Source organism: Neomonachus schauinslandi, chromosome 14, assembly GCF_002201575.2.
Source record: "Neomonachus schauinslandi chromosome 14, ASM220157v2, whole genome shotgun sequence".
Classification (NCBI taxonomy): domain Eukaryota; kingdom Metazoa; phylum Chordata; class Mammalia; order Carnivora; family Phocidae; genus Neomonachus; species Neomonachus schauinslandi.
This window is the reverse complement of record NC_058416.1, coordinates 4,549,808-4,575,795: the sequence shown is the minus strand read 5'-3', so window position 1 is coordinate 4,575,795 and position 25,988 is coordinate 4,549,808. Positions and strand designations below refer to the sequence as shown.

The following is a 25,988-nucleotide window of genomic DNA, read 5'->3' as shown; positions in this document are numbered from 1 at the left end:
GCTTTTACTGGGAATCCACTCCCGGAATAACAGAAGTGGGACGATCCCGGTCTTTGATTGAGCCCCCGCTTTACGTAAACTCACAAAGGGATCTTTCAAACCCTTCTGCAGCAGCGCCCTCTCCCAGGAAGACAGCCCCAGACGCGCTTGCCTCCCACTAAGTGCTAAGTGGTGCTCTCCTACGCGCCCGCGGAGGGAGGCAGCTTCTGCCGGATGCAGGCTGCTAAAATGGCTCGCCCAGCAGCGACGCCGGCTGACGCGCCTCGGGACGCTCCCAAGTGTGCACGCACAGGTGTGCAGACTACGGGGGCGCCCAGGTGTGTAAGTACAGGTATGCAAACACAGGTGCAGACGGGAGGAACGCTCTCAGGTGTGCACGCACGGGCGAGCGCATTCCGCACAGTCGCACACGTCAACCCCGCCGCGCTGCGAACAGACAACTCGCCTCACGGAAACCCCAAACTCCAGCCAGCCTCACGTCTCTCCAACTCACCTCCTCCAAGAACTTGGTCAAATCGTACACCTTGTGGTGCAGAATCAACCAGGTGCTCTTGCTGTGGTTGTGCTTCTGGATCTCTTCCAGGGTGTAGTACTGGACAGCCTGCTCCGACTGCTCGGCCATTTCGGAACGCGGCGAGCCTCAGGCCGTGCAGACACCAGCCGAGCCGGGAGAAGCCGAGCGCGCGTCTCAGCTAGCTGGGCCCGGGACATTCCCGGGGCCCCGGCCCAGTGCCCACAGCAGGGCGGCCCCCGCCGCGGAGGGGGCGGTGGCGCACGGCCTCCGATGACTGGACAGAACGCGTGTCACTCAAGGGGCCCGCCCCCGGCCGACAGCGTCCGCCAACCCCAGCGCGCCCCAGCCCAGCGCGCGGGCGTCGACTGGCTGCAGAAGGCGCCCTTCAAGAGCACGGTGGTTGGAACGCGCGGAGGGCGTGGCGAGCTGGGGCGGGGTTTCTCTTGCATCTGCGCTGAAGGTTGCGGGGCAGGGGGCGAACGGCACCCGGCGTGGTGTACCCGCGTGGCGGCGGTCCCAGAAGGGTCCGCGGGGGGCCAGCGGCCGCACGCCACCTTCGCCGCGATTTCGCAATCAGGGCAGATCAGCCAGCCCTGAATTTCACTGTGTAACCAAGTCGCTCCGCTGCGAGTCTGTTAACTATTAAACTGTTAACCTGATGGCACAGTCCCGAGCCTCGGGGACTTAAAACACGCAGTGCCATCTCTCCGCTTCAGTGAAACAGTGTGCTGCACAGAATCGTCACTCAGTAATTCTGCTCAACACTCCCCTCCCCGGGGTGCCCAATCTCACAGGAAGAAAGCCCAGGGAAATTATTTGTGCTGTACAGAGAAAAAGTCCTGATTCCTCAAGCTCTGAAGCACTTCTAGGCTGTCTACCCTGACTAGGCGAGTACTTGCTTTAGTGTCCTCTTTTGTCTCAACGGTATAGTGCTTACATAAATTCTAAAGGATCAACAGCATTTGGACTCTGGAACAGCAATTCCCCAGCTGAGCGAGCACTCATAGGAAGATTTACAAATGTTTGAGGGAAAAAAACGGAGAAATCTCAGCATATTATCAAGTCATCTATTAAGGCCCTTTTCAGCAGTGAATTCCAAAAGGACCTACACAGCAGGTTACACATGTAGGTCATCTTCCTAGAGATTCAACACAGCTCTTCCACATTAGGAGCCTCATAAATGTTAGTTCCCTTGCCCCCTGCTTACCTCCTCCATTGGAATGCATGGCCATGGAGAAGGAAACATTTTTCCAAGCTTTCCAAATAGCCTTCACATATGATGGAATACATTGGTTTTCAAATACTGAACCAGCCTTGCATCTCTGAATACACCCCACTTGTTTATTGCTAAATTATATTTTGTTAAAGAATTTTTTTTTTTTTAGGGCGCCTGGGTGGCTCAGTTGGTTAAGCGACTGCCTTCGGCTCAGGTCATGATCCTGGAGTCCCTGGATCGAGTCCCGCATCGGGCTCCCTGCTTGGCAGGGAGTCTGCTTCTCCCTCTGACCCTCCCCCCTCTCATGTGCTCTCTCTCATTCTCTCGCTCTCAAATAAATAAATAAATAAAATCTTAAAAAAAAAAAAAGAATTTTTTTTTAATCTGTGTTTATACGAGAGAAATTGGTGTGCAGTTTTCTTTCATGCATAGTATTTGTCTGGTTTGGGTATCAGAGTAATACTGGCTTCATAGAATGAACTGTAAAGTATTCTCTTTTTTTCTATTTTTCTGGAAGAGATTTGTAGAATTGGTTTTACTGCTCTTTAAAAGTAGAATAGGTAGAGTTCTCCAATGAAACCATATGGGCAGATTTCTTTTTCAGGAGGTTTTAAACCATGAATTTAATCTCCATAACAGTTCCGGAACTATTCAAATTATCTGTTTCACACTGGGTGAGTTGTGGTATTTTATACTTTTTGAGGAATTGATCCATTTCATCTAAATTGTCAAATCTATATGTGGTGTTGCTCATAATACTCCTTTATTATCCTTTTGATGTCTGTAGGGTTTATACTGATATCCCCTCTTTAATTCCTGATATTAGTAATTTGTGACTTCTCTCATTTTTTGGTTGTCAGCATTGCTAGAGGTTTGTCAGTTTTACTGATCTTTTCAAAGAGCCAGGTTTCTCTTTGATTTTCTCTATTTTTCTTTTTTCAATTTCATTAATTTCTGTATTAGTTCCTTCTGTTTGCTTTTTGTTTATTTTTCTTTTCTTTTTTCTAGTTGCTCCAGGCGGGAGTTTAAATTATTGACTTGAGACTTTTTCTCTTTTCAAATGTTTACATTTAGTGTTATAAAGTTCCTATATATTTTAAAAATAGTAAACCAGATTATACTACTTCCCTAAATAGTTCTCAGAACTGCTGAATCTTCCCATGACTTCTAGCAGAACAGTGAGTCTCCTGAGATCATGGCCATGGCTATATCTATAATCCAACATCAATACTGTTCTAGATTTCAGTCTCAGTTCCAACTCCAGAAGTGGTTAAAAACAAAACTTTGGCACTAGTGATCTGGATCCTGCCCCTGGTTTAGTGACTTATCAGAGATACATAACTATGAGCTAGTCAGTTACCTGTTCTAGGCCACTGCTTATAATATGCTTAGTACAAGTTCTGGCACATAGGCAGCATTCAATAGATTTTAGCTCGTACTGCTATTATTATTCTACAAGGCTTCCTTATTCTAAAACACAGGTATGAGGAAACATCCTATCTGGCAGCTGCTCCAAGGTGAAGTAAATCTAGGCAAATTTGGAAACAAACGAACCTGAGAAATTAAAGAACACAAATATTTACAAACTCCTGACTTCCCCTCCAGCAAAGACATTTTTATAAACACTTAGAAAACCAACTCCATCCCTAAGTTCCTCAGGTAAAAATATACTGTAAAAAGCACTGTTTCTTTTCCACTATAAGGCAAAAGTAAGCAAACATGATTACATTTTTACTCATTTTCTATTTCTGTCACTCATGCACAAGATGTGCTTGAACAGCCTTTTCCTGCCCATTGATAGTTAAATTCTCCATTATATAGGTATAACCATAGAGAACTGGTTCCCTCAAACAAATGGGCACTTCTACAAAGATGGGACTCCCAATTCAAATATCTACACACATAATTTGCATTGTATCCAGGTCTTTTAAATACTATATTAGCATAAGTTAACTTTTTCCTTCAAAAAATTTCTAAATCTCTCATCTATATAAGCCTATTTGGTTGATTTCTAAATAATTTCCTATTAGCAATAATTTCCAAAATTTTCTAAATATTTTACATTTTTATTCATTTTCAAATAAAGCACGTATGGCTTGAGGTTGTTTCTATCCATGTATAACACCAAATGTCAGTTGAGAATCTGTTCAATTGGACTGCAGAAGCAGAAATGAGGAGTAGAGAACAATGGGTATTATCTGACCACAAAGATCATCAAATGTCTGAAATTCATTGCTGAGGTAGGGCAATTTTTCTCACTAACTTCAAACGATGACAAATTATATATCTTATTGTAAATACATTCTTAGGCACATTTTCCTTGTATGTCCATTTTTAGAAGCAGACAAATAAGGAGAATGTTTGATAGTAGGACATGGCTGTAATATTACATTTATTTTTTAAAATCTCTTTTTGTCTCCAGCATAAGTAATGGAATAAGAGCAAAATGGTATACATAAGGAAAATTCCAGATATCCTATTTAACTTTGTAAAGGGATTAGGTTTCCAGACAGTTCTATGAAATACAGTTGATGGTGTATTTCCCAAGTCAGAAGCTTACAAATTATCCAAGTCATCCTCAAAATTGATTCCATCACCAAGTCCAAGAGACTTTCCCTCCTAAACATCTAATGATTGTTCTCCTCTTTTATCTCTAGTACCATTCTGCCAGATCTGCCTTTCATGATTACCTGCCTACCTGCTTACAATAACTTAACAGGTTATCCTTCTAGTCTTCAATTCCTCAGGTCCATCTTCCATAGAAGAATGAATCTAAATTAAAATCAGATCACGGGGCGCCTGGGTGGCTCAGTCGTTAAGCGCTTGCCTTCGGCTCAGGTCATGATCCCAGGTCCTGGGATCGAGTCCCGCATCGGGCTCCCTGCTCTGCGGGGAGCCTGCTTCTCCCTCTCCCACTCCCCCTGCTTGTGTTCCCTCTCTTGCTGTATCTCTCTCTGTCAAATAAATAAATAAAATCTTTAAAAAAAAAAAAGATTTAAAAAATAAAAAATAAATAAAATCAGATCACAACACTACTTGCCTAAGACTTTCCAATGTCTCCCAATGACTAAAGTTCCCATTCCTTACCAGAGCGTCCAAGATCATTCAAAATCTGCCTCTCTCTAGCTCCATCCTTTGTCATTTCCACCTCAAACCTACAGCCTAGCAACAGTGAGCTATTTTTAGCTCTCTGGAGACACAGCATCCTATCCTCACTTCCATACCCTTGCTCAAGTCCCCTTCTCTGCCAGAGTACTCTCCTCACTCCTTTCTCCCACTTCCTTTTTCTGGGCCTAGAATTCAGGACTCTTTTTGACTCACCTTAGGAGTCAACACTGGAGGAGGCATATGCTGATCATGATCACACTCCTCCCCTCCCATTAATGCCTACTCAGTATTCCTTGATTCTCTGATTATCTCTATCACACACTCACTACATCATCAGTACACACATCTGCCCTTCTCACTGGGCCAAGAGTTCCTCAAGGGTAGATACTCTGCTGGTCACAGCTGTGTCTTCAGCACAGTGCTTAGCACTCAGTGTGTGCTCAATAAATGTTTTTGGATGAATAAAGGTATAAACTTATATAGAAGTTGGCATGTAAGTACTTGGAAATGTCATAATTTTACTTTAACCATACTGAAAAATGTGGATTAATTTATTTATCTGTCACTAGCAATAGGCACTTGTTTTCTAACTTTTCACAAGGCATCTAATAGAGATAAGTTTTCTTTACTTTTCCCAAGTTTCTAACTTTTCCCAAGACATCTACTAAAGATAAAACTGTTTTCTTTCTTTCCCAGCCTAGGAAACAAAAAAAGAGAGGCTAAATGCAGCAGCAGCATGAAAACAGCTTAAAATGAACAATGTACACACCTAGGAGCAATCCAAAGTGCTTGATGCATCCACGTAAGTGTACAAGTGATGTGAATGAAGAAGAGGGCAGTGGAGTTCTTGCAAGCTGGAATCGCTATGTCAGAAACAGTTACCTACTTGAATAAAAACATCACTTTGGACCTCTAAGGTTGATGCTAGAAAGAAGTAAATATTAGTCTCTGGATATCCTCATTTGCCTGATTCTCTCACTGATTACTGATATCACTCCCTGCCACCCACTACCACCCTACTCTCCTCCTTGGCACTCTGGCATAAGTATGAAGAAACAGCTCTCAGCTTTCTTACAGCAGGGCCAGAATATTCAAATGAACTTCGCTAAAGGAAGCAAAAAATAATTTTCCACAATACAGTGATCCTAGAGCCTGATAGGGTCTGTTCATCTTTAATAAATGAAGCAGTGATGTCAACTGAATCAGTTCATTAGATTCTTAATTCTCCTTAAGTGACTATGAGCACACACCCAGTGGGAGCCCCTTCTAGGGACACATCATGCTAAGTCCCAGTCTCCCTCTGTATGTTTGAGGACAGCTAATTATGCTCCACCCACAAATACAATCTTAGACATCCAAACTCTTCAAATTCCAGGTCAAGGTGCATGCTGAACACAGTCTCAGTCCCCACCTGGGGCTTATCATCCTAGTTCCAGCTTCCTGACTAAAGATTTGACTCTTCCCCAGGTAACCTTTCTCAGAAATGACCTTCATTTTCATGTGGTACCTGCCTTACCACAAAATATGAACCAATCTTTGTATGCCCACACAGTTTAAACATGATTTAGCATAATGCAACAACCTTGATCTTCATAAAAGAGATACATACATGTAGTCAAACTAGTGGGTAGAATCTTTAAGAGGATTCTTTCCCATCTTGAATGCATGTGAGTGAGATAAAGGGAAACAAACATAAGTAACTCATATACCTGGTAAACTGAATAAGCCTGTGCACAAGGTTGTCATCAAAATGTATCCTGTCAGTAAAGTTTTTCCCTGGATAAAATTTCTGGATGGCCCTATGACATTTTGTGTTTTATTAATTAAAAATAATGATGTAATGTTCATATAAGTGAATGCAAATACATGTTTTGAAGAATATAAATGAACACCAATGAACACTTTATTTGACTTGGGGACTATGGGCTCCTCCTACATCCCATCCTTCTGCCACCCAAAAATCATTATTATCCTGAATTGTGCTTATTGTTTCCTTGCTTATAAAAAATATTTATACACATATAGGGGCGCCCGGGTGGCTCAGTCGTTAAGCGTCTGCCTTCGGCTTGGGTCATGATCCCAGGGTCCTGGGATCGAGCCCCACATAGGGCTCCCTGCTCGGTGGGAAGCCTGCTTCTCCCTCTCCCACTCCCCCTGCTTGTGTTCCCTCTCTAGCTGTCTCTCTGTCAAATAAATAAAATCTTTAAAAAAAAAATATTTATACACATATAAATACATCAAGAAACAATTCATTGTTCAGGTTTTCTTGGAGAACTACTGAGCTTTATAAAAATAGAATTATACAACTATGTAGCCTTCTAGGATTTTTTCTGAACAAGAATGCTCTTCACAGCATTCTTCATAATAATCCCAAACTGGCAGCAATCTAATTGTCCATTTAATCTCAGAAAGGATAAATTGAAGTATATATACACAATGGAATGCTATCCAGTAATGAAGATGAATAAGATACTGCTACCCTCAATAATATGGATCTCACAATCATAATGTTTACAAAAGAAGACACAAAAGAATTCATGTCGTATGCTTCCATTAATATAAATTTTCAAAAGAAGCAAGATTAACTTATGATGTTAGCAGTCGAAACAGTGATTACCTTGGGGGAAGTGGGGAAGTGGCTGGGAGAGGGCATGAAGGGGAATGTTGGAGATGCAGGTAATGTTCTACTTTTAGGTCTGACTGGTGGGTAAACAAGGATCGTCCTTTTCGAAAAACCATAAAACTGTCTACTTATGATTTATTTTCATTTTAATTTTAAAAGATTTATCTATGTTGTTCCATAAAGCAACATTTCATTTTAATGGAATAGAACTGGACATTTAGTACTTGGGAGTTTGGTGATGTGGGCATAATTGAAAATTTCAAATATCTTTAATTCTGCTTTGTTAAAATTGTTGAAGCCAGAGGCCATAAGTTCAATAGCAGAGATATTAAGAACATGAAGTGCTGACAGGTGTGCTTTTCAGATGAAGAACACGAGACTTTATCTGTACTTAAATAGATAAGAAAAGCTAGTGAATATATACATTTATTTAAACTGAAGAAAAGCTAGTGAATATATACATTTATTTAAACTGAATCTATATTTATTTTCACCTTGTCCTAATGCAGTTTTTTCTTCCTATGTGTATATACCAGGTAGGATAAAGAGCTTTTCTGTAATCTTCAAAGATTTGTTTTAATAATTCCAATGCCTGCTGACATAAAGCCAGACTATAAAAGTTTAGGACAGGGGTGTCTGGGTGGCTCAGTCGGTTAAGTGAGGGACTCTTGATTTTGGCTCAGGTCATGATCTCAGAGTCAAGAGATCTAGCCCTGCCTTGGGCTCCACATTCAGCAGGGAGTCTGCTTCCCCTCTCCCCACCTGGGGTGCATGGGAGCCCTGCTCTCTCTCTCGCGCAAATAAGCAAATCTTTAAAAAAAAAAAAAAAAAAAAGACAAAAATTTTATTTGTTTTATATTTGCTTCAGAAGATTGTATATCGTTCACTTAACGTTGCTGTTTGTCATAGGAGGCGCATTTTGGTCATCGATCTTGTGATAATCACTTACTGTGATCTCCCAGCTGGTTATAAGTAACCAAACAAGTATTGAGCACTTTCTTACTGAGTTACAAAGATACCTAAAAGCACTCCTCTTCGCCAAAGTTTATTTTGCAAATACAAAATAATTACTTTAGTGGATCAAACGTTAAACACAATACAAAATCTCATCCTTTTACAATACACCTTTTGGAACCTGGTAAAATATGAGGTTGAAAAATGGCTCTTCTCTTAATAAAAATATCCTGGCACTCCACCTATGAGGTTGCTCCTCATCTCCAGAAACTTATTTATATTGGAGTCTCGGGGGACTCAGTGTAAGGACTTCTGTTCTTCCTACACTCTCTCTCTTGGTGATCTGGCCTCGTGGTTTTAAATTCGGTCTGTTACATACAGATCCTCTTCACTTCCCAATACCGACATGTCTGGGAACTGCACCCCTCCTGATCCTCATCCCCAGACGTACTCCTCCTTCCTCCTGTGGCCTTCCCCTTCTTGGTTAATGGCAACCCTGTCCTTCCAAGTCCCTACTGCAAACACCTCAGAGTTATACGTGGCTCCTCTCTCTGAAACACCGTATCAATCCACGTCTGAAACATATTTAACTTCAAAGCATGTTCACAACCCAAACCCACCTCCCCAGCCCTCCCCTGATCCAAGCCGCACCACTGCTCTCCTGGATCACGGCCATCACCTCCCAACGGTCCCCCTCCCGTCCCTCTGTCCCCGCCCGTCCATTCTCAGCACAGCGGCCCTGGTGCACCTATTGCAACGTGCACGGCTTAGGACTAGTGCTGTGTGTCCCACTTCAACCTCTCTGGGCTCCACCGCGGCCAGCTGGCCACCCTCCTGCCTCGGCCCTTTGGACTCGCTACTCCCTCTCCGGCAACCTGTCCCCCGACATCCATGCGGCCACCCACTCCATCGCCTTCATGTCTTCATGGGGCCTCCCCCTCTGTCGCGGCCTCTCCCAACACTCCCTGGCTTTCCATTCCATTTTATTTTTAAGCAATGCACCTACCACCATCTACCATATTTACATTTTGCGCATTTATCCCATTTTCTGTCCCAAAGAAAATGCAAGGTCCGCGAGGGCAGGGAATGTTATTTGTTTCACGGTCCATTACTAGCTCCTAGAAAAGTTCCAGGCACACAGCAGGCGCTTCATAAATACCTGTCAAACGAAGGAGAGGTGCCCATAAGGTGCTTGCACCCAGCTGCTGCTCCACAGAGCGCCGTAGGACCTCCCAGTCAGGGACCATTGGCCTCTGCGGGCCTTTCATGGGAGGCAAAGGGCGCACTTGCCTATGTGAGCCCGGAAAGCCGGCCAGCGCGGGGAGTGGCGCCTACAGCTCCCCAGCCGATGCGCTTTGTGGAAGCGGCGGTCCTCTCCCGCCACAGCTGCAAGACCTCGCGCCCCGGACCCCGCTTGGGCCAACCCCAGGTCTTCTCTAAACGAATGGCAGGGGCCGCCGGGCGCGCACGGGCGTCAGCAGCGTCGGTGGGAAGAGCTGAGGCGCGCGGGGCATGCCGGGGACGCGCGGGGCATGCCCGGGGAGCACGTAGCACATGGGGCGTGGGGGGGGGGTTGTGGGGCATGTCGGGAGAATGCACGTGCCGCACGTGCGTGGGGCATGCAGAAAGCGGCGCCAAGAACGGCTAAGAGAGCGCAAAGGTTGCTGGGAGCAGGTGGCGCGCGGGTGGTGCTGGGGGCGTGTGGGCCTGACAGGAGGGCGTGCGGGGCGTGCTGGGGGCACCGCCCAAAAGAGCGAGGAGAGCGCAGAGGCGGCAGGTGAGGAGCGCGGGGCCTCCGAGCGGAGGGCGAACGTCCCTTGGGAGACATCTGGGTGAGGGATCCAGAGAGGCAGCACGGAGGCCCCTGCAGGCCCTGCCACCCGCCGCACCCCTTCCTCACGCGAGTGTCAAGGCCTGTGCGTCCGCCTCACGAGGCGACGGCGTCGAAGGCGCTGCTGGTTCTCTGGAACCGTCAGGGGGCTAGTCCGCTTGGGGGCCCCGTGTCCGCGCCCCGACTACCGCGGCGCATCTCTGTGAGGCAGTTGTGCTGGCGGAGTAGGGTGGGATGGGGCCCCGGGGCCCAGTGTGTAGGGCTCATTCCTGGAGGCAGTGCTCAGCGTATTCCAGCTGAAGGGGCGGTCCGTCCGCGCCGGGAGAACACGAGGCCCGCGGGGAGGTGCGGGGGCTGCGCGGACCTGCGGCCGGCACAGCATGCGGGGCCCAGGCCCAGGCGTGCAGCGCTCCAGGCGGGTGCCGGGGCGACGCCGGGAAGGAGGACAGGCCCTGACCGCCGCGCGGTGACCGCTCCTGAACTCGGAACGCACCGGCCGGAGTGCCTCGTTAACGGGAAGGAGTTGTGGCGTGCTCCTGGGCAGCTTTCCGACAGGCCTTTGCAAAGCCGGCAGCAATTTCGCGGTGCCTCCGCCGGAAGGTGTTGGAAGAAAAAGGACAAGAGTCCTATTAGTGGGAACTAGGTTAGAAGCGAAACTAAGGAATCGCAGACGGGCCTGCTCTCTGACCGGTGTTCTTCCAAGTGCTCGCAGTTGTTCCTCTGGGCCCGCGCCGTCATGAATTCTTTGCTTTATGTCCTGACTCGTTCTCTTTTGATACCCTTTATTATAATGCTTCAGAGAAAGTGGATTTTAGGCAAAATTACGAAGTAGGTTGTCTTTGCCTTGGAACTTGTATTTTTCAAAAAACCTTTTCGTGACAGTGAGGGTTAAAATAGAGCGGAAATGCAGAAGGAGTATTTTTATTTTTAATGTCAGAAATCCCATTGATGAGGTCATTAACACCGTATGGGAATTTGTGTTAACCTTTCTAAGAGTATTTCCCATTTTAAAAGAACCAAGTGGTCCTGGAGAGATGAAAATTTCAAACCGTCGAATGTGGCAGCTGCGTGGGACCAGCCGGAAGGGCACTGTCCGCCATCGTCTTAGGCCACAACACATTCGGGTCCTGAGATCACGCTTAAGGCTGGTCGCACTCCGGATTACTGGGCTGATAATGTGATTACTTTTCTTCTTAAAGGGAGAAAATACGTTGATGTTTAAAAGTTTGAAGTACTAGGATCTGTTACCCTTACCCTGCTGTATGTGGGCACGTGAGAGAAGTTGATTAACTCAGCTACTTTAACATTCCAGTTTTGTCTAATACACAGGATAGACCTCAGAGGTCTGCTCTGTAAATTATCAACTATGAAATATGTCCCAAAAGCGAAGTAATTTTGGAAAAAGAAACTAGATAACAAAAATTAGAGACCTTAGTAAATGCTTCTTTTCATGTAAAAAGATGAAAAAGATATTCAACCTTGAAGGGCTTTACAGAGTAACCTGAAACAACAGAAGACTTTGTTATACATTTAGATTTTCAAAAAATTATTATTGTCATAGGAAATACTTTTTTTCCCCTGAAAACAAAATGAAACTTAAGAATAGCCAGGAACTTTAAAAGAGTTTATTAAAGACAATGGAATAGAAATATATCTAGTATCTAGATCAGAGTAGCATTTAATAAATAGTAGCTCATTTTTGTATTATTGTACTCAAATTATTTTACTTATGATATAGAACTTCAGGCTTGTAATTCTACATTATCTTTTTGGAATGATGAAAATTTTCTAATATGTATTGTGATGATTGCATAACTGTGATACTAAAAACCATTGAATTTGATAATATAAAAAAAGTGAATTGGGGCGCCCGGGTGGCTCGGTCGTTAAGCGTCTGCCTTCGGCTCAGGTCATGGTCCCAGGGTTCTGGGATCCTCCCCACTCGGCGGAAGCCTGCTTCTCCCTCTCCCGCTCCCCCACTTGTGTTCCCTCTCTCACTATGTCTCTCTCAAATAAATAAATAAAATCTTAAAAAAAAAAGTGAATTGGAGGTTATTTGTATTATATCTTAATAAAATTTGTAACAAAGTTCTAGCAGGTTAAACAATTCTTTTTTAATTAAAGATTTTATTTATTTAGACAGAGTATGTGTAGGGGAGAAAGGGGGTCAGAGGGAGAGAGCATCTCAAGCAGACTCCCCACTGAGTGCAGAGCCCGGCTTGGGCTAGATCTCACAACCCTAAGATCATGACCTGAGCCAAAATCAAGAGTCAGTCGCTCAACCAACTGAGCCACCCAGGCTAAACAATTCTTAAGGGCAAAATGTTAGTGATATTTAAATGCTAAAGTCTGCTAATTTGTTTTTATTGTCTTATTCTAACACAATATCAAATATTCTGTGATGGGTTGGTATTAAAACCCTTTTGATAAGATAGTTTACTACCATTTTATTGCTGTTTGTTTATTTTTAAAGGCCTGATAGCTGAGACATTCAGTCAACAGGAAAATATGAATGATTCTAGGCAGCAATCACTGTTCTTCATCACACCTCCAGATTTACACAAACTCTGTGCTGTCAGGATAATACTGAGTAATGAGGTGGCAGATACTGAGATTAGGAGTATACAAATGAAGATGTGCAGGTAAAAAATCCATTCTATAAGTAAGGCTTTCTAAGTTTTTGAGATCTTTAAGAGCTGTTTCAGAAGTATCTCCTTTAAAACAAAATACTCTTTCATTTAATCTGTGTATATAATTTTAAATACAGGAATTCAGTTTTGTTCTGACCAGGTATATTGGATTATATTTAGGGAAGGACTTAAAATATTTGAGCTTGAATGTCACGTTATTCAGTTTTTATATTTGTGACTTCTTGTGTGATCTTTTTAATTTAAATTTTTTACGGACATTGATAAATCAGGTTCGCAAAAACTTAGAGGTAGAAATTAATAAATACATATTTACTGAGTACCTACTGTTTATGGACACTTTAGGAGATACTGTAAACATTTTAGATTAATGTAGTTTCTTATTTTGTGGGTCAACATAAGATGATTTCTGAAGAGTATTTCTCCAAGAGCTGTTTTGAAATGTCTGACCCAAGATACTCTTTGAAAAACAGCTTGATTGAAGCCTAAAGTATAACTCCATGATTGCTAAGAACCCACCATGTATTAGTCCCTTAAATTGTTTGAGTCACTCAAAGAAGGACTCTTAGAATACAGGTTATATCTGTAACTGAATTTCTTGGAGAGGAACAAACACAAGATTGCTAGGAGCCAGAAATAAGGAAAACACTCTTGGGGTGTCTTCCCATTTTGCTCTTATTTACAAAAGTTTTCTTCTCCCCAGTGTATATTTTCCCAATAAAGTACATCCGGGAGCCTGTACCCTTTGTGTTAAGGTATCATTTGATACCTATTGGACATTTACCTGTGACTCCTTTTGGAAACAAGTGGGTGGAAAACCTGAGATTTTCTGCTGTTTACCCTCAATTTGAGGGTGGCCATGGCCACAGAGTGAGGTGTCTTGATTCACTGTCCCAGTAACTGACAGAGGCTGGAATAGATTGAGGAGAGGCTTAGCTATGTTACACAAAAGCAGGCCTTGCAAAACCAAGTACCTGCTGCACCTGGTTCTGCACCAGTGTTCTGACCAGAAACAGACCGGCCCATCTTACTTTTTGAGGTAACCCCTCCCCGCCACACACACTCCCTTATTTTTTAAAGTTTGTTTTCTTGATATTAATTTTGAAATTTTTCATGTGTTTTATCCACCTTTTCCTCGATCTTTGAAACAAAATTCTTGATGATAATTTGAATTGTGATTTTTGTTGTGAGTTCATTTGGCTGTTGAATGCTAAAATGAAACCACTACTTCATTTAGGTTTGGAAAAAATTTCCTTTTTAAAGGAAAAGCATCTAGTCAGTAGTTCTAACATTGAAGTAGTTGATAACTTCACTGATAGATGAATCCTTAGAGTCTTGCCTCCAGTACCTCCCGACTACCACTTAAAAAAAGGAAAACAGAATTTAGAAGAGCTGGATTCTTAACAATATTTAGACATCTTCAAATCTCTATTTGGACAGAAATGGAGTTTTAAATGAAGAATTTAGGTTCACGGCTGAAAGAGATGGGGAAACTAAGATGCAGGGACAATATTCATATCAATATCTGAAAGCTTGTAACAGTCTTAAATCTTGGCTGAGTGGCTAAATGTTCAAGTTACCATGTTAAGCATGGGGAGGGATACAGAAGTCTATATAACACAATGCTTCCCTAGAAAAAATGTAAACTTTTGAAAAAACTAAGTAATTTTCAAATTGTTCTGATAAAGTAAAATCAGACAGAGGGCAAGTCCACTTTAAAATTATACATTTCATCTCCACAGGCAATTGCTCTATTTACACCAAGATATTCTTACATCACCTGTGCCTGGAATATTAAGCCAAATTTGGGTAGTGATGGCGGTTAGTATTTTAAAATTTTATGAAGTATTATTACTTATTATTGGGAGCAATATTGATAAACAATAATTCAAGTATTAATTTTAGCTCAAATTGAAGGTGGTTTCTGAAGCCAAATTACCTTGTGTTGTAGTTTGAACCATTTATAGACTTTAACTTTGATATACCTGATGTTTAAAATTCATTTTTGTGGTTCTAATTTAATATTTAGCTTTTTGTCACAAAGGCTAAGATAAAGACTATTAATGAATAGTAAAATTATAGCATAATTTTAAGATAGCATGGGCTTAATCTTTTTTTAATATTTTATTCTTTAGAATTCCACTTAATATAAAGGAAGAAGTTTCCTATCCCAACGTATCTCCAATTGTTTTTAAAGAATTTAGATCAATGGTTTATTTATTTTAAACTTGATATTTCTCTTCTTTTTTTCCCCCAAATATTTATTTATCTATTTGAGAGAGGGAGTGTGCATGCACTTGCACACGCACACACAGAGGGAGAAGGAGAAGCAGACTCCCCACTGAGTAGGGAGCCCAACATGGGGCTTGATCCCAGGACCCTGGGATCATGACCTGAGCCGAAGGCAGGTTACATTTGTGTCCGTTTTCCTTATTCGTGCCTATACACTTATTATTAAGAAAGGTGTTAACTGACTGAGCCACCCAGGCCCCCTGACAGTTCTTTTTTTTTAATTTGGAAATTATATTTAAAAAAATTTTAAGGGCATCTGCATGGTGCAGTCAGTTAAGCGTCTACCTCCGGCCCAGGTCATGATCTTAGGGTTGAGTCCCCCATCGGGCTCCTTGCTCAGCAGGGAGCCGGCTTCTCCCTCTGCCTGCTGCTCCCACTGCTGTGCATGTGTTCTCTCTCTCTCTCTCTAACAAATAAATAGTCTTTTAAAAAAATTAAAAATTAAAAAAAACAAAATAAAAAAATTTACACATAATAAAATTACGAGAAACAAATTTCCCAGTGCTGTATGTCACTGGGAATAATAATGAAATGCCAAAAATCTTTATAAAAATTATATTATCCTGAGATTTTTGTCAAAAATCTTTCTGAAAATCCTCATATTCTGAGAATTTAGATCTTCAGAATTCAGTGAAATGAACATTTATTAATACTAACAAGCCATCAAAAAATCTTTAGTTCCTTTATTTTTCTTCTGTTATATGGTTATATATTCATCTTTTATTTTCTCAATCTTGATATTATTTTTAAGAAAGGTAAGCTGTCGACGGACAAGTAAATACTACTACCTTTTATTTGTATTCTTCTCTACCTGCAAATCTTTATGGAACAAGGAGGACATTGTTTCAGAGTTCTAGTAAATTCAAGCATCCTAATCTTAGCAAGAATATTAAAAGAAAAGTAGCCATCTAAAAATGTGTTTTGCTTTCTTACAAAGATATTACATACTATAAATTTTTTGAAAATATTTAAAGTAGAAAATTGGATTTTTATACATAGTATTTTGAAACTTGCCTTTCATTTCTCCTTGAACAGCCTCTCCTGGATGTTCTGTTTCAATACATAGATCTTATTCATTGTTAAGGCTGTCAAATATTTCATTGTATGGGTGTATAATAATTAATATTTTCTAATGCACATCTGAGTTTCTAGTTGTACTACTACAAGACTTCAGAAAGCATCATTGAAATTATATCATTTTTATTTGGTAGTTTCTATGATTTAAATTCCTAGAAGTGCGATTGCAGTACATTTTGAACTAAAATCTAGGTAATGCTAAATTATTCTCTGAAAAGCTTGTGCTAGATAGCATTTTAATAGTGTATTGAGAGAATCTGTATTTCCACATTCTCATAAACACTGGGTATTAACAACCTTTACATATCTGCCAATCTTTTAGGTTAAAAAATAATATCTTCTTTGATTTCTCTTTCTTTAATTGATTAGTTGAAGCACCTTGGTCTTTCGAACTTTCTCTTGAGGTTACATTTGTGTCCGTTTTCCTTATTCGTGCCTAGACACTTATTATTAAGAAAGGTGTTAAACATTATATGAAATTTATTAGCCTTTTCCTTTTCTACATTCATGTCACTCTCAGAAAGGCTTTTCCTCATTTTGAGAATGTACCCACAGATTCTATTTTAGGGAGAGAATGATTATCACTTGCTTCTCCAAGGAATAGAAGCTGTTAGGATGATAGCCTGATGATGGGTTGGCTGCTGTATGTTTAAATGTTTAAATTCTTTATGTATTGCATTATTTAATAATATATTTGTGTTAAGTAATTTTTATAAATGTGGATTTTTGTTGATTTGTTGTTATAGATACCATTTTATAAAGCTGGAAAACTTAATGCCTATATTGGAAAATATGGAGCTAAGGTAAGTTTTTAGAAGGATAATAATTGCAAATACTATTTATAATGATTTTGTATTCAACTTCTTTTGTCAGCAAACAAAAATTAAAATATCTTTCTCATATGATATTGCTTTGCATGTAAAAGAACCACCTTTTTAGTTCTTAGAGTTTGTATAGAATTTTTATTTCTTCCATAAATACTTAGTAAAATTCACCAATCAAATTATCTGGGCCTGGCATTTTCCTTGTGGGAAGGTTTTTGACTACAATTTCAATGTCTTTAATAGATGATAGAACTATTCAAATTATCTATTTCAAGGAATTTGTCCATTTCACCTAACTTGTTATATTTATTGACATAAAGTTGCTTGTAATACTCCCTTAATTTCCTTTGCTGTAGAATCTGTTGTTATGTCACCTGTCTCATTCCTGATATTGGTAATGTGTCTTGTCTTTTTTTTCCCTCCCTAATCAGTCTTGCTAGAGGCTTAGCAAGCTTATTGATTGCAAAAAACAAGCTTTTGGTTTGGTAGATTTTCTCTGTTTTACTATTTTGTATCTCATTGCTTTTCATTTTCGTCTTTATTATTTACTTTCTTATGCTTACTTTGGGTTTACTTTGCTCTTCTTTTTTTAGTTTCTTAAGGTAGAAACTGAGGTCATTGATTCAAGAATATTCCTTTCTAATATAGATACATTTAGTGCTATAAATTTCCTCCTATGTATGTGTTTTGTTCTCATTTTCCTCAGTTCAAAATGCTTTCTAATTCCCCTTTGATTTCCTTTCTAACTGTGGGTTAGTTAGAAGTGTGTTATGTAGTTTCCACATATCCAGGGATTTTCCAAGGATCCTTCTATTGTTTTCTAATTTAATTGTGGTTAGAGAACATGTTTTATATAACTTGAACGTTTTTTAATTTATTGAGACTTGTTTTATGGCCCAGAATATTGTCTTCCTTAGTAAATATTCCTTGTCTAATTAAAAACAATGTGTATTCTGCTGTTGTTTCAAGTAGTCTATATATGTTAATTGGGTCACAGCAGTTGATAGTGTTGTTAAGCTACTATATTCTTATTTTCTATCTACCTTTTGTATCAATTATTGAGAAAACATGGTACAAAAGTTGCCCCTGTCTTTAGCTGCAGTGGTCAATGACCCCACCTTTGCCCTGAAAGACATCCAGGTCATGAATCAGGATGGTTATGGATTACAGAATTGCCCTATATTTCCTCTTTGTATGCCAAGGCTGAATGTATGCTGATACATTCTACTGTATCTGGGTTAATGCCTCAGTCCAAGCCGAAAGTCAATACAGAATCAAGGAGAAAATAATTTGGCTTTCTAAGGAAGATCCTGATAGTTTATGGGATTTGTTCAGCTGTTTAGGCCTGGGGAGACCCTGGGTTCATGTTTGAGGTTAGTGTTACAGGTTGGCTTCATCCTGCTGCTTGAAGTCCTAGTGATAGCATCCTTAATTAAAATATCTATGAAACAAATTGAACAGATTTGATCTTCTTCACTGCCAACAAATTAGTTACTTGTATCCTGGGAAAATTCACCAGAAACCAAAATAGTACAAAAATGAAGGGTGAATAATATTGGAAAACAATTCTCCTTGGCTCTCTCATTTCTCTGCATATCTTGCTAAAAGCAGCAATGGCAGCATTTTCTTTTGGACTGTATTTGTAAGGATATTTGTATAGAAGAAAACCTTGTTCTTTCCCTAGCCCTGGGTATTTTCCGTACATGCATGTGGCTAATCCATACTCAGCTGATGACTCAAGATGGACTCTGCTGATCTCAGAGTTCACTCTCTGTGCAGCTCTACCCCGTCTAATATTTTGCCCCCAAAACTAGCTCCCTTGGCCTCCTGGACTCTCAGCTATCCCCTCAACTAAGGCAGCCCACTGACTCTTCCAGGGTTCTGCCTCCCTGCACCACAGCCTAGAAACCCTCTTTAATCGAGATGCTGGGGTGGGGGGTGGGGGGTAATTGTAGGATTTCCATCTCTTAAGGATTGCTCTTCTTTCTTGCTAGATGTCCAGAGTCTTGTGAAATACCGTTTCATGTAACTTGCTCAGTTTTTTAGTTACCTCAAGTGGGAGGATAAATCTGGATCCTATTGCTTTTTATTAGTCAGAAGTAAAAGTCTTGATTTAAAAATATTCTCTACCAGTAGAGATAGTCTGCTGGTTTCATGTGTGCACATGTAAGTAATTGTTTTCTGATGTTGAACTAGAGTGAACAACAATGAAAATTATAATACAGTTCTGGGCTGGTTTCCTCTGTGCAGAGCAGAATACAAAGTATAGTGTAGGGTCCTAGCACAGGAGCTCTAAAACTTTAGGCTTATTGGGACGGGATAAGGAGGAAGAATTTGGCCATTGTAGCATGATAGTCTTCATGGTTTCAAAGCGAGTATGTTTTAACAATAATTTAACTTTAGAACCAGATAGGATTAGCTGTAGTGATGACTATAACTGATACCCAAAATAACCCAGGTTTTTGGGTGGTGATCTAAACACACATTTTCTTTGAGTTTATAGGACATGCCAATTGCTGTAAATTTGTCTGTGTTTTGTTCTTTAATATGTTTAGGTAGAGGCTCCACAAAGAGTAATTCCTGTAATTCTTCAAAACTGCCTTTCATATTCACTCACAGCTAGACTTGCTCCAGCCTGGAATAAAACTGGCCATCTCTTGGTGCAAGGTGACTTTATATCTTTCAGTCATTGGGGGTTTCTGAACTAGATTACTTCTATTCTGTGCATCTGTTTTAAATTTCAAGATACATTATTTTTAGGGAATAGTTTTTAAAGCATAGCCCCAGCTAAGCCTTCTCAGGCAAGTCCACAACAACATAAATGTCATCTTCTTACTTAGGATGATATCCAGAGGCCTGCTGATGTTTTTTCAAAGAATTTTTTAAAATTATGTAATACTTGATGTTTACAAAGGAATAAATATAAGTAATAAAGCATTATAATAAAAATGAATACAAATTACCAAAAATGGTTGGAACCAAAAGGCTATTCTGGATTTTGTGTTGAGGTCTGACGATTTTCTAAGTACTTGATGCCAGGAAATAAATGTTAGAAGGAAGATTTGGATATTTCTGTCCTTTTAATTGAAAAGATACTTTTTGAGTGGTTATATTTTTTTCTGTGAACTGTCTTTAGATATTCCTTTGTGTAAAACTGCATTTTAAGGTATTTTCCTTAGCTTTGATAATTAAACATAAAAAGGTTGTATTTATTAAGCATGATTTATAAGTTATAATAATGTGGCATACCCTATGAATTTTTTAAGGGAGAGAATTTCTTTCTCAGATGGGAAAGCAAAGTGCTGTTGGTAAGTAAAAATGCATAAGTCAATAGATAAAACATTAATATGGTTAACAGTCATTAAAGAAAACAGTGTTACAAATTGTTGGGTTGTTACAATCTTGATGATTATCAGAATATAATCAGGTATTATTATAATCACAATTTTACCCAGGACATCATCTCTGGGTCACAATATATGTTCTTATTTATGAGAAAAAAAATTTACTTCTCGTAATTGGAATAAAATCTATATTTTTAATTTCTCTACTTAATTGAAATTATTACTCTGAAGAAGTTAAATTCTGCAGGCATTTGTAAGAGTCATTGAAAATTCTTTAGTACTGTTGTAAGTAAAAGATGTATTTCTTATGAGAACATAATTCTTTTCCTTAAAAGAGAAAAAAAAAAAGATTGTCTAAAGAGACAAAGATGACCTAAAATACACAGTTTATAGTATGGTCTAATTCTTTCATTGATAAGCATGGCTGTTCAAGTAGACCTGTTCCTAAACAGTAGTCCACAGATAGCAGACAAGTGGAAATCCTAAGACCAAGTAGACATTAATCAGTCATGGTAGCTTTCACCACAATTTGGGCATAGCCTTAAATCCTGAGCTAGCACTTATAATCCACAACTGTTTAATTTGAGTTGACTTTCAGGCTGAAGCCTATTTGCCCTCCTTGCACTAGTTTTAAGTTGGACATGGCAGTCACTGTGTTCTAGCTCTGGACAAATGGGTTCGTTACAGAAATTCAGTTTCATCCCCAGACACTGTCAAGAGACTATAGCTGTCGGAGGTTAAAGATAAAAGTTTAGAAGAGAAAAATTCCTCACTCTTGTGTTAGAATTTTTCTTTTAGTTTTACCAAATGTAATATTCTCTAGCAGAACTGATAAATTTTAAGTGTATAGCTCATTGGATTTTCACAGACTAAACATATCCTCATAACCAGTTCTCAAATCAAGAAACAGAACATTACCAGCACCCCAGGAATCCCCTCATGCTTTCTTTCAGGTACTACCCCTTCCCAAGATAACCACTCTCTGACTTGTATAAGTAATTCTAATTATGAGAAAGCAAGGTAGAAGCCTTGGGGCTCTATGAGATCTGTATTGTATCTGCTGGTATATTGATGAGCATTTGTTAGGAAAAGACTATGAAGTTAGGAGCTTGGCATGGCACCTCTCCCGATTTAAGAAGACAGTGTCCATTTTTCACATGTAAATAGAAATCAGGCTTGTAAAAGCTACTTGTTGAATTGTTCTAACTGTGGGATGTCTCATCGTTCTTATTGTAACCTTGCCCTGTGGCCCCCCAATACATACATGCCCATATATCCATGTTGTTTCAGGCCTCTGTCTCATCTGCAGACTCTCAAACATTATATGGTGATTTTTTTTTAATTTTACCATGTGAGGAAAAAATACATATTCTTAATTGAGTTTCTAATGTGAATAAATAAAGTTAAGGTTATTTTTTGTTACTTAAAATATTAACTTAATAAAATGGAGTAATAATTCCAGAAAATTCACAGTTAAATATTTTATTTTCAGTATTAGACATCAATGTAACTGAAAGTCAAGTTTGTCTAAGTATAGAAGCTTACACAGTCAGACTGCCATTACCTGAGGTACCACATATTTTGATTTCTATAATTAACTTTGCTATATTTACTATATTCTTTATTACCAACATGCTAGTAGGCTTTAATTTTTAACAAGAGTGATAAGAAGCGTTTTTTATTATCAAAACCCATATTATTAAATGCTTGATATGTTGATCCTGTTCCAAATCTGTTTACCCAAAGAAAACGTCAGTTTAACACAGTTTTTTAAAAATTTTTTAAAAGATTTTATTTATTTGAGAGAGAGCATGAGCAGAGGGGAGGGGCAGAAGGAGAGGGAGAAGCAGACTCCCCACTGAGCAGGGAACCTGACTCAGGGCTCCACCCTAGGACCCCAAGATCATGACCTGAGCTGATAGGCAGATGCTTAGCCAACTGAGCCACCCAGGTGCCCCCGACACAGATTTAATCATATTATTCTCTTGCTCAGAAATCTTTTTAAATGGCAGTGGAGAGTCTCCACAACCCTGCCCTGCCTCAGCACTTACTTCTGGCCTCTTTTCTTACTTCCAAATATTAAAAACACTATTTCAGCTCATACTAAATGTAATAACCCCTTGTTAACATTCCGGTAGCATTTCTTATATTTGTAAAAAAAATACGTAACACTGTTTGCCTTCTTAGAAGGATATGTCTTTTATTTTACTAATTCCCATAGCACCCAGCATAGAAACTTATACATTAATAGTAACTCAATAAATATTGTTTTCCTTCTTCTGTGACAGTGGTTCTCAGTAGAGGGGGTGGAGAAGGAAATGAATGACTTTGTTCCCCATGAGTCATTTGGTAAAGTCTGAGGAAAAATTTGGTTATGACAAAGGGGGAGGGGTATTTAGTGGTTTGAGGCTAGGTATGCTGCTAAAAAAAATCCTATAGTGCTCAGGACAGCAACCCCACCTCCACCCCAACAAAGAGTTATCCAGCCTGAAGTGTCAGTGGTGTCCGTGTTGAGACAGATGACTCCTCCTTTGCTTAGAGTGACCCTCTCATTAGCTATACATCCTGCCCATCCTTTAAGGGCCAGCTCCAATGCTATTCCATTCATATTTCTCTTTAATTTTTTTGATTACCTGCTATGTTGAGGCAATAGACAAGTCAAAAATAAATAGGCTCTACTATCTGGCCCTCAGGAATTGTATAAGCCAGTAGGGAAAATGACCTGCATAAAAATAAATGGAATGGACAGCATGACATGAATATCTTGTACTGCTGAGGAACCTTTCTAAGGCTTGGACCCACTGTGACCTCCCAGCCTCTTTTAAACCTTCATTCTATTCTGCACCATGCTTATTTATATACTTAGGGGTGTATGTTTAGAATTACACTCATTTTTATATCCCCAGTTTACTTTAGAATAAGCTTCTTAAGGATTAATACCATGTCTTACTGTCCTTTGAATTTTCTGCAGATGAGACTTTATATATCTGAGTTTTGAATCAATTAGAGATTGACAAAGAAGAATAAGACATATAGAGATCAGAATACCGTCTTTATTACTAGGATGAGAATATAATTTATGGTCCCAAATGGATACTTTTGAGAGTGAAAGGGATAGTAACCTAAGGGGATACTGGCCCAACAAATATGAACTGGGGTATGATAAAAATAAAATCAGATCAATTAAAATTGTATTTACTGAATTTATTGTACATAAAAGAATAGTTTGTGAACCAAGAGTCTTCAAACTTACAGTGTAATGAAAGTCGGAAGGGTGTTGTTGCAGGACAGTTTATATAATGAAAATGTAGAAGCTATTTTATCTTTATAATGATTCATTATAGTAATGGGGTTTTCCAGATGATGGGGGATTAGTTAAAACTGATTGTCTTACTCTGTTTTGGAAAACAATTTAAGTTTTATTTATGATTTTAAGAGGCATTTACAAGAAATAATCGAAGTTAAGTTTCAGTTGTGTTATAGAATGAGTTGGATTAGGTTTTACTTATGTGCTTAACTGGTTTTGTCTGCTTAAGGGATTTTCAAGTTTGGTCTTCATTTTATTTATTTTAATAGATACATGGTCACACTGTTTATTATGGAAAAAAAAAAACAGTTGTTAGAGAATGTGTCCTATCTGAACCGTGGAATTAGGTAGATTCCCCGCTACTTGTGGGAGTAATGGAAACCCACAGGCTCCCTTGAGAGATCAGGCACCATTCCCCATGTGACAGGATGCAGTACACTACCTTGTGCCAGCAGGCCGGTTCCCAAGGGGAAGAAGGAATTGTCCCAGTTTTATCAGCCAGATAAGTCACCTGATCTACTGTAGGGAGGAATGAGTGGAAGGGCAGAGCGACATCAGGAGTATGTGTTAGAGCTTTCTCCACATGGAAGCAAACACCAGAAATGGAGATGTACTCCCATTTTCTACTCAACATTATATACTCAGTACACACTTATTCTATTCATTTAAATTGATTTCCTAAATTATAATCGATAATCAGCTCCTCCAAATCTCACTCTACCTAAATTTTTGGTATGGCATTTTTCATGTTCTGACTGTTATAAAAATTAGTTTCATAAATGTCTATGTTCCTATTAAGTTGTGATCTCTTTGAGAGTCTAGTTTTTGCCTTATTTATCTTTGTTCCCCAAATAGACTAAAAGATAATTGCATTGAATTTTCCATTTATCAAAATCTAGTATTGGTTATAGGTCTGGTGGGGAGAATAAAAGTGAGGAGGAGGATGTTTACCTTTTCTCTCCTTTCCAGTTTATCTTCTACACTTTCATTCCCCTTAAGTAAGCTGGGACAGAGGTTAAGTAACTTGCTCTAGGTCATAAAGGTAGTAAGAAAGTGATTTAGGATTTAAAAGTGTTTCTTTTGACTCCGTTCTTTCTGCTACACTGCATTATACTTCCTTCACCTAGCCTTAGGTTTCTTGACTCAAATTTGTACATCCCATAGAGCCTGACAGGAGTAGATATTTATTATGTACTGAAAAAAGTAACAACAGTGTTGGATAATATAGTACCAAACTAAGTATCATAAGAACCACATGACTTTAGGAGTTCAGAAAAAAAGGAGACGTTTGAGAGAATTCATATTTGAAACCTTGGAACCGTGACATTATTTTCTACCCTTTCCTTCTTGAAATCATATCCTTTTTTGATTTCTCTGAAACTGCTTTATCCAGAATTTCCTACCACTCATTCATGGTTTTTCCTCTCTTACTACACCTTAAATGTTGCTGTTCCCTAGGGTTCCAACTCTTCCAGTGGTAAGCCTGTACACTTACTTCCCAAATATTCTTGTATAAGAGCAATTTGTCCTTTCTCAGGTATTTTCACATGAATGTACTGATGATGCTCTGTCTCGGTTATGCCTGAAACTGAATTATTTGTCACCCTCACTAGCCCCAACTCTGTTCTTCCTTGTATTTGCTCTTGGTTACTGGCATCAATAGCCAATAAGTTAACCAGCTACCAATTGCAGAGTTATCCTTGGATCTCACTCCCTACATCTAATCAGCCATTAATAGCCTACCTTGGTCTCTGAAATCTCTTCCTCTCTCTCCATTTCTGCTGCTCTAATTAAACTCTCTTCTTTTGCCTGAACTATTAAAATGGATTCCATATTGGCCTTCTTTTTTCCAGCCTTTCCCCTTATTTATTCTCTAATTCTTCTTCACAGTATCAACAGAGTTCTTGTTCTAAAACAGATGGCCCCAACCTAAATATCTCTAGTATCTCAACATTGCCTAGAGCAAATAAAATCCAAATTCTTTAGCTTGGCATTATAAAGAAGAAGGTATATTTACTGAGTACCTTGTTAGTGCAGGTCTGTTCAGGAAAGGACACATTATAAATATTTGTTAAGTAAATACATGTAGGAGGTTAACTTTCTCTTGGGGCATATGGTGAACACTTGGGTAGTTAGCCAGTCTTCAAAAAAATCTATGTTGAGAAAAACCAATATAGACATTAAGTGCTGGTACCATGGAGATCTCTGCAGCAATTTGCTTGAATCTCTGAATAGTGTTGAAAATAGCCA

General features: G+C 39.6%; 2 protein-coding genes across 3 annotated transcripts in view; one reads left to right on the top strand and one right to left on the bottom strand.

Moving 5' to 3' along the window:
• The window catches only part of LOC110577181 (cytochrome b5), a 37,414-nt gene extending 36,661 nt beyond the window's left edge, over positions 1–753 (bottom strand). For both annotated transcript variants that reach the window (XM_021686420.1, XM_044920875.1), the window contains exon 1: positions 494–753. In XM_021686420.1, the coding sequence (XP_021542095.1) occupies positions 494–622 (129 nt within the window). In that variant the 5' untranslated portion in view covers positions 623–753. The remainder of the gene's footprint in view (positions 1–493) is intronic.
• A 12,001-nt stretch (positions 754–12,754) lies between these two features.
• Positions 12,755–25,988, top strand: part of C14H18orf63 (chromosome 14 C18orf63 homolog) — a 59,949-nt gene continuing 46,715 nt past the window's right edge. The window contains 6 exon segments of the mRNA XM_044921240.1: positions 12,755–12,888; positions 14,637–14,715; positions 17,010–17,066; positions 19,643–19,754; positions 20,354–20,395; positions 21,924–22,000. Coding sequence (XP_044777175.1) covers positions 12,755–12,888; positions 14,637–14,715; positions 17,010–17,066; positions 19,643–19,754; positions 20,354–20,395; positions 21,924–22,000 — 501 coding nt within the window.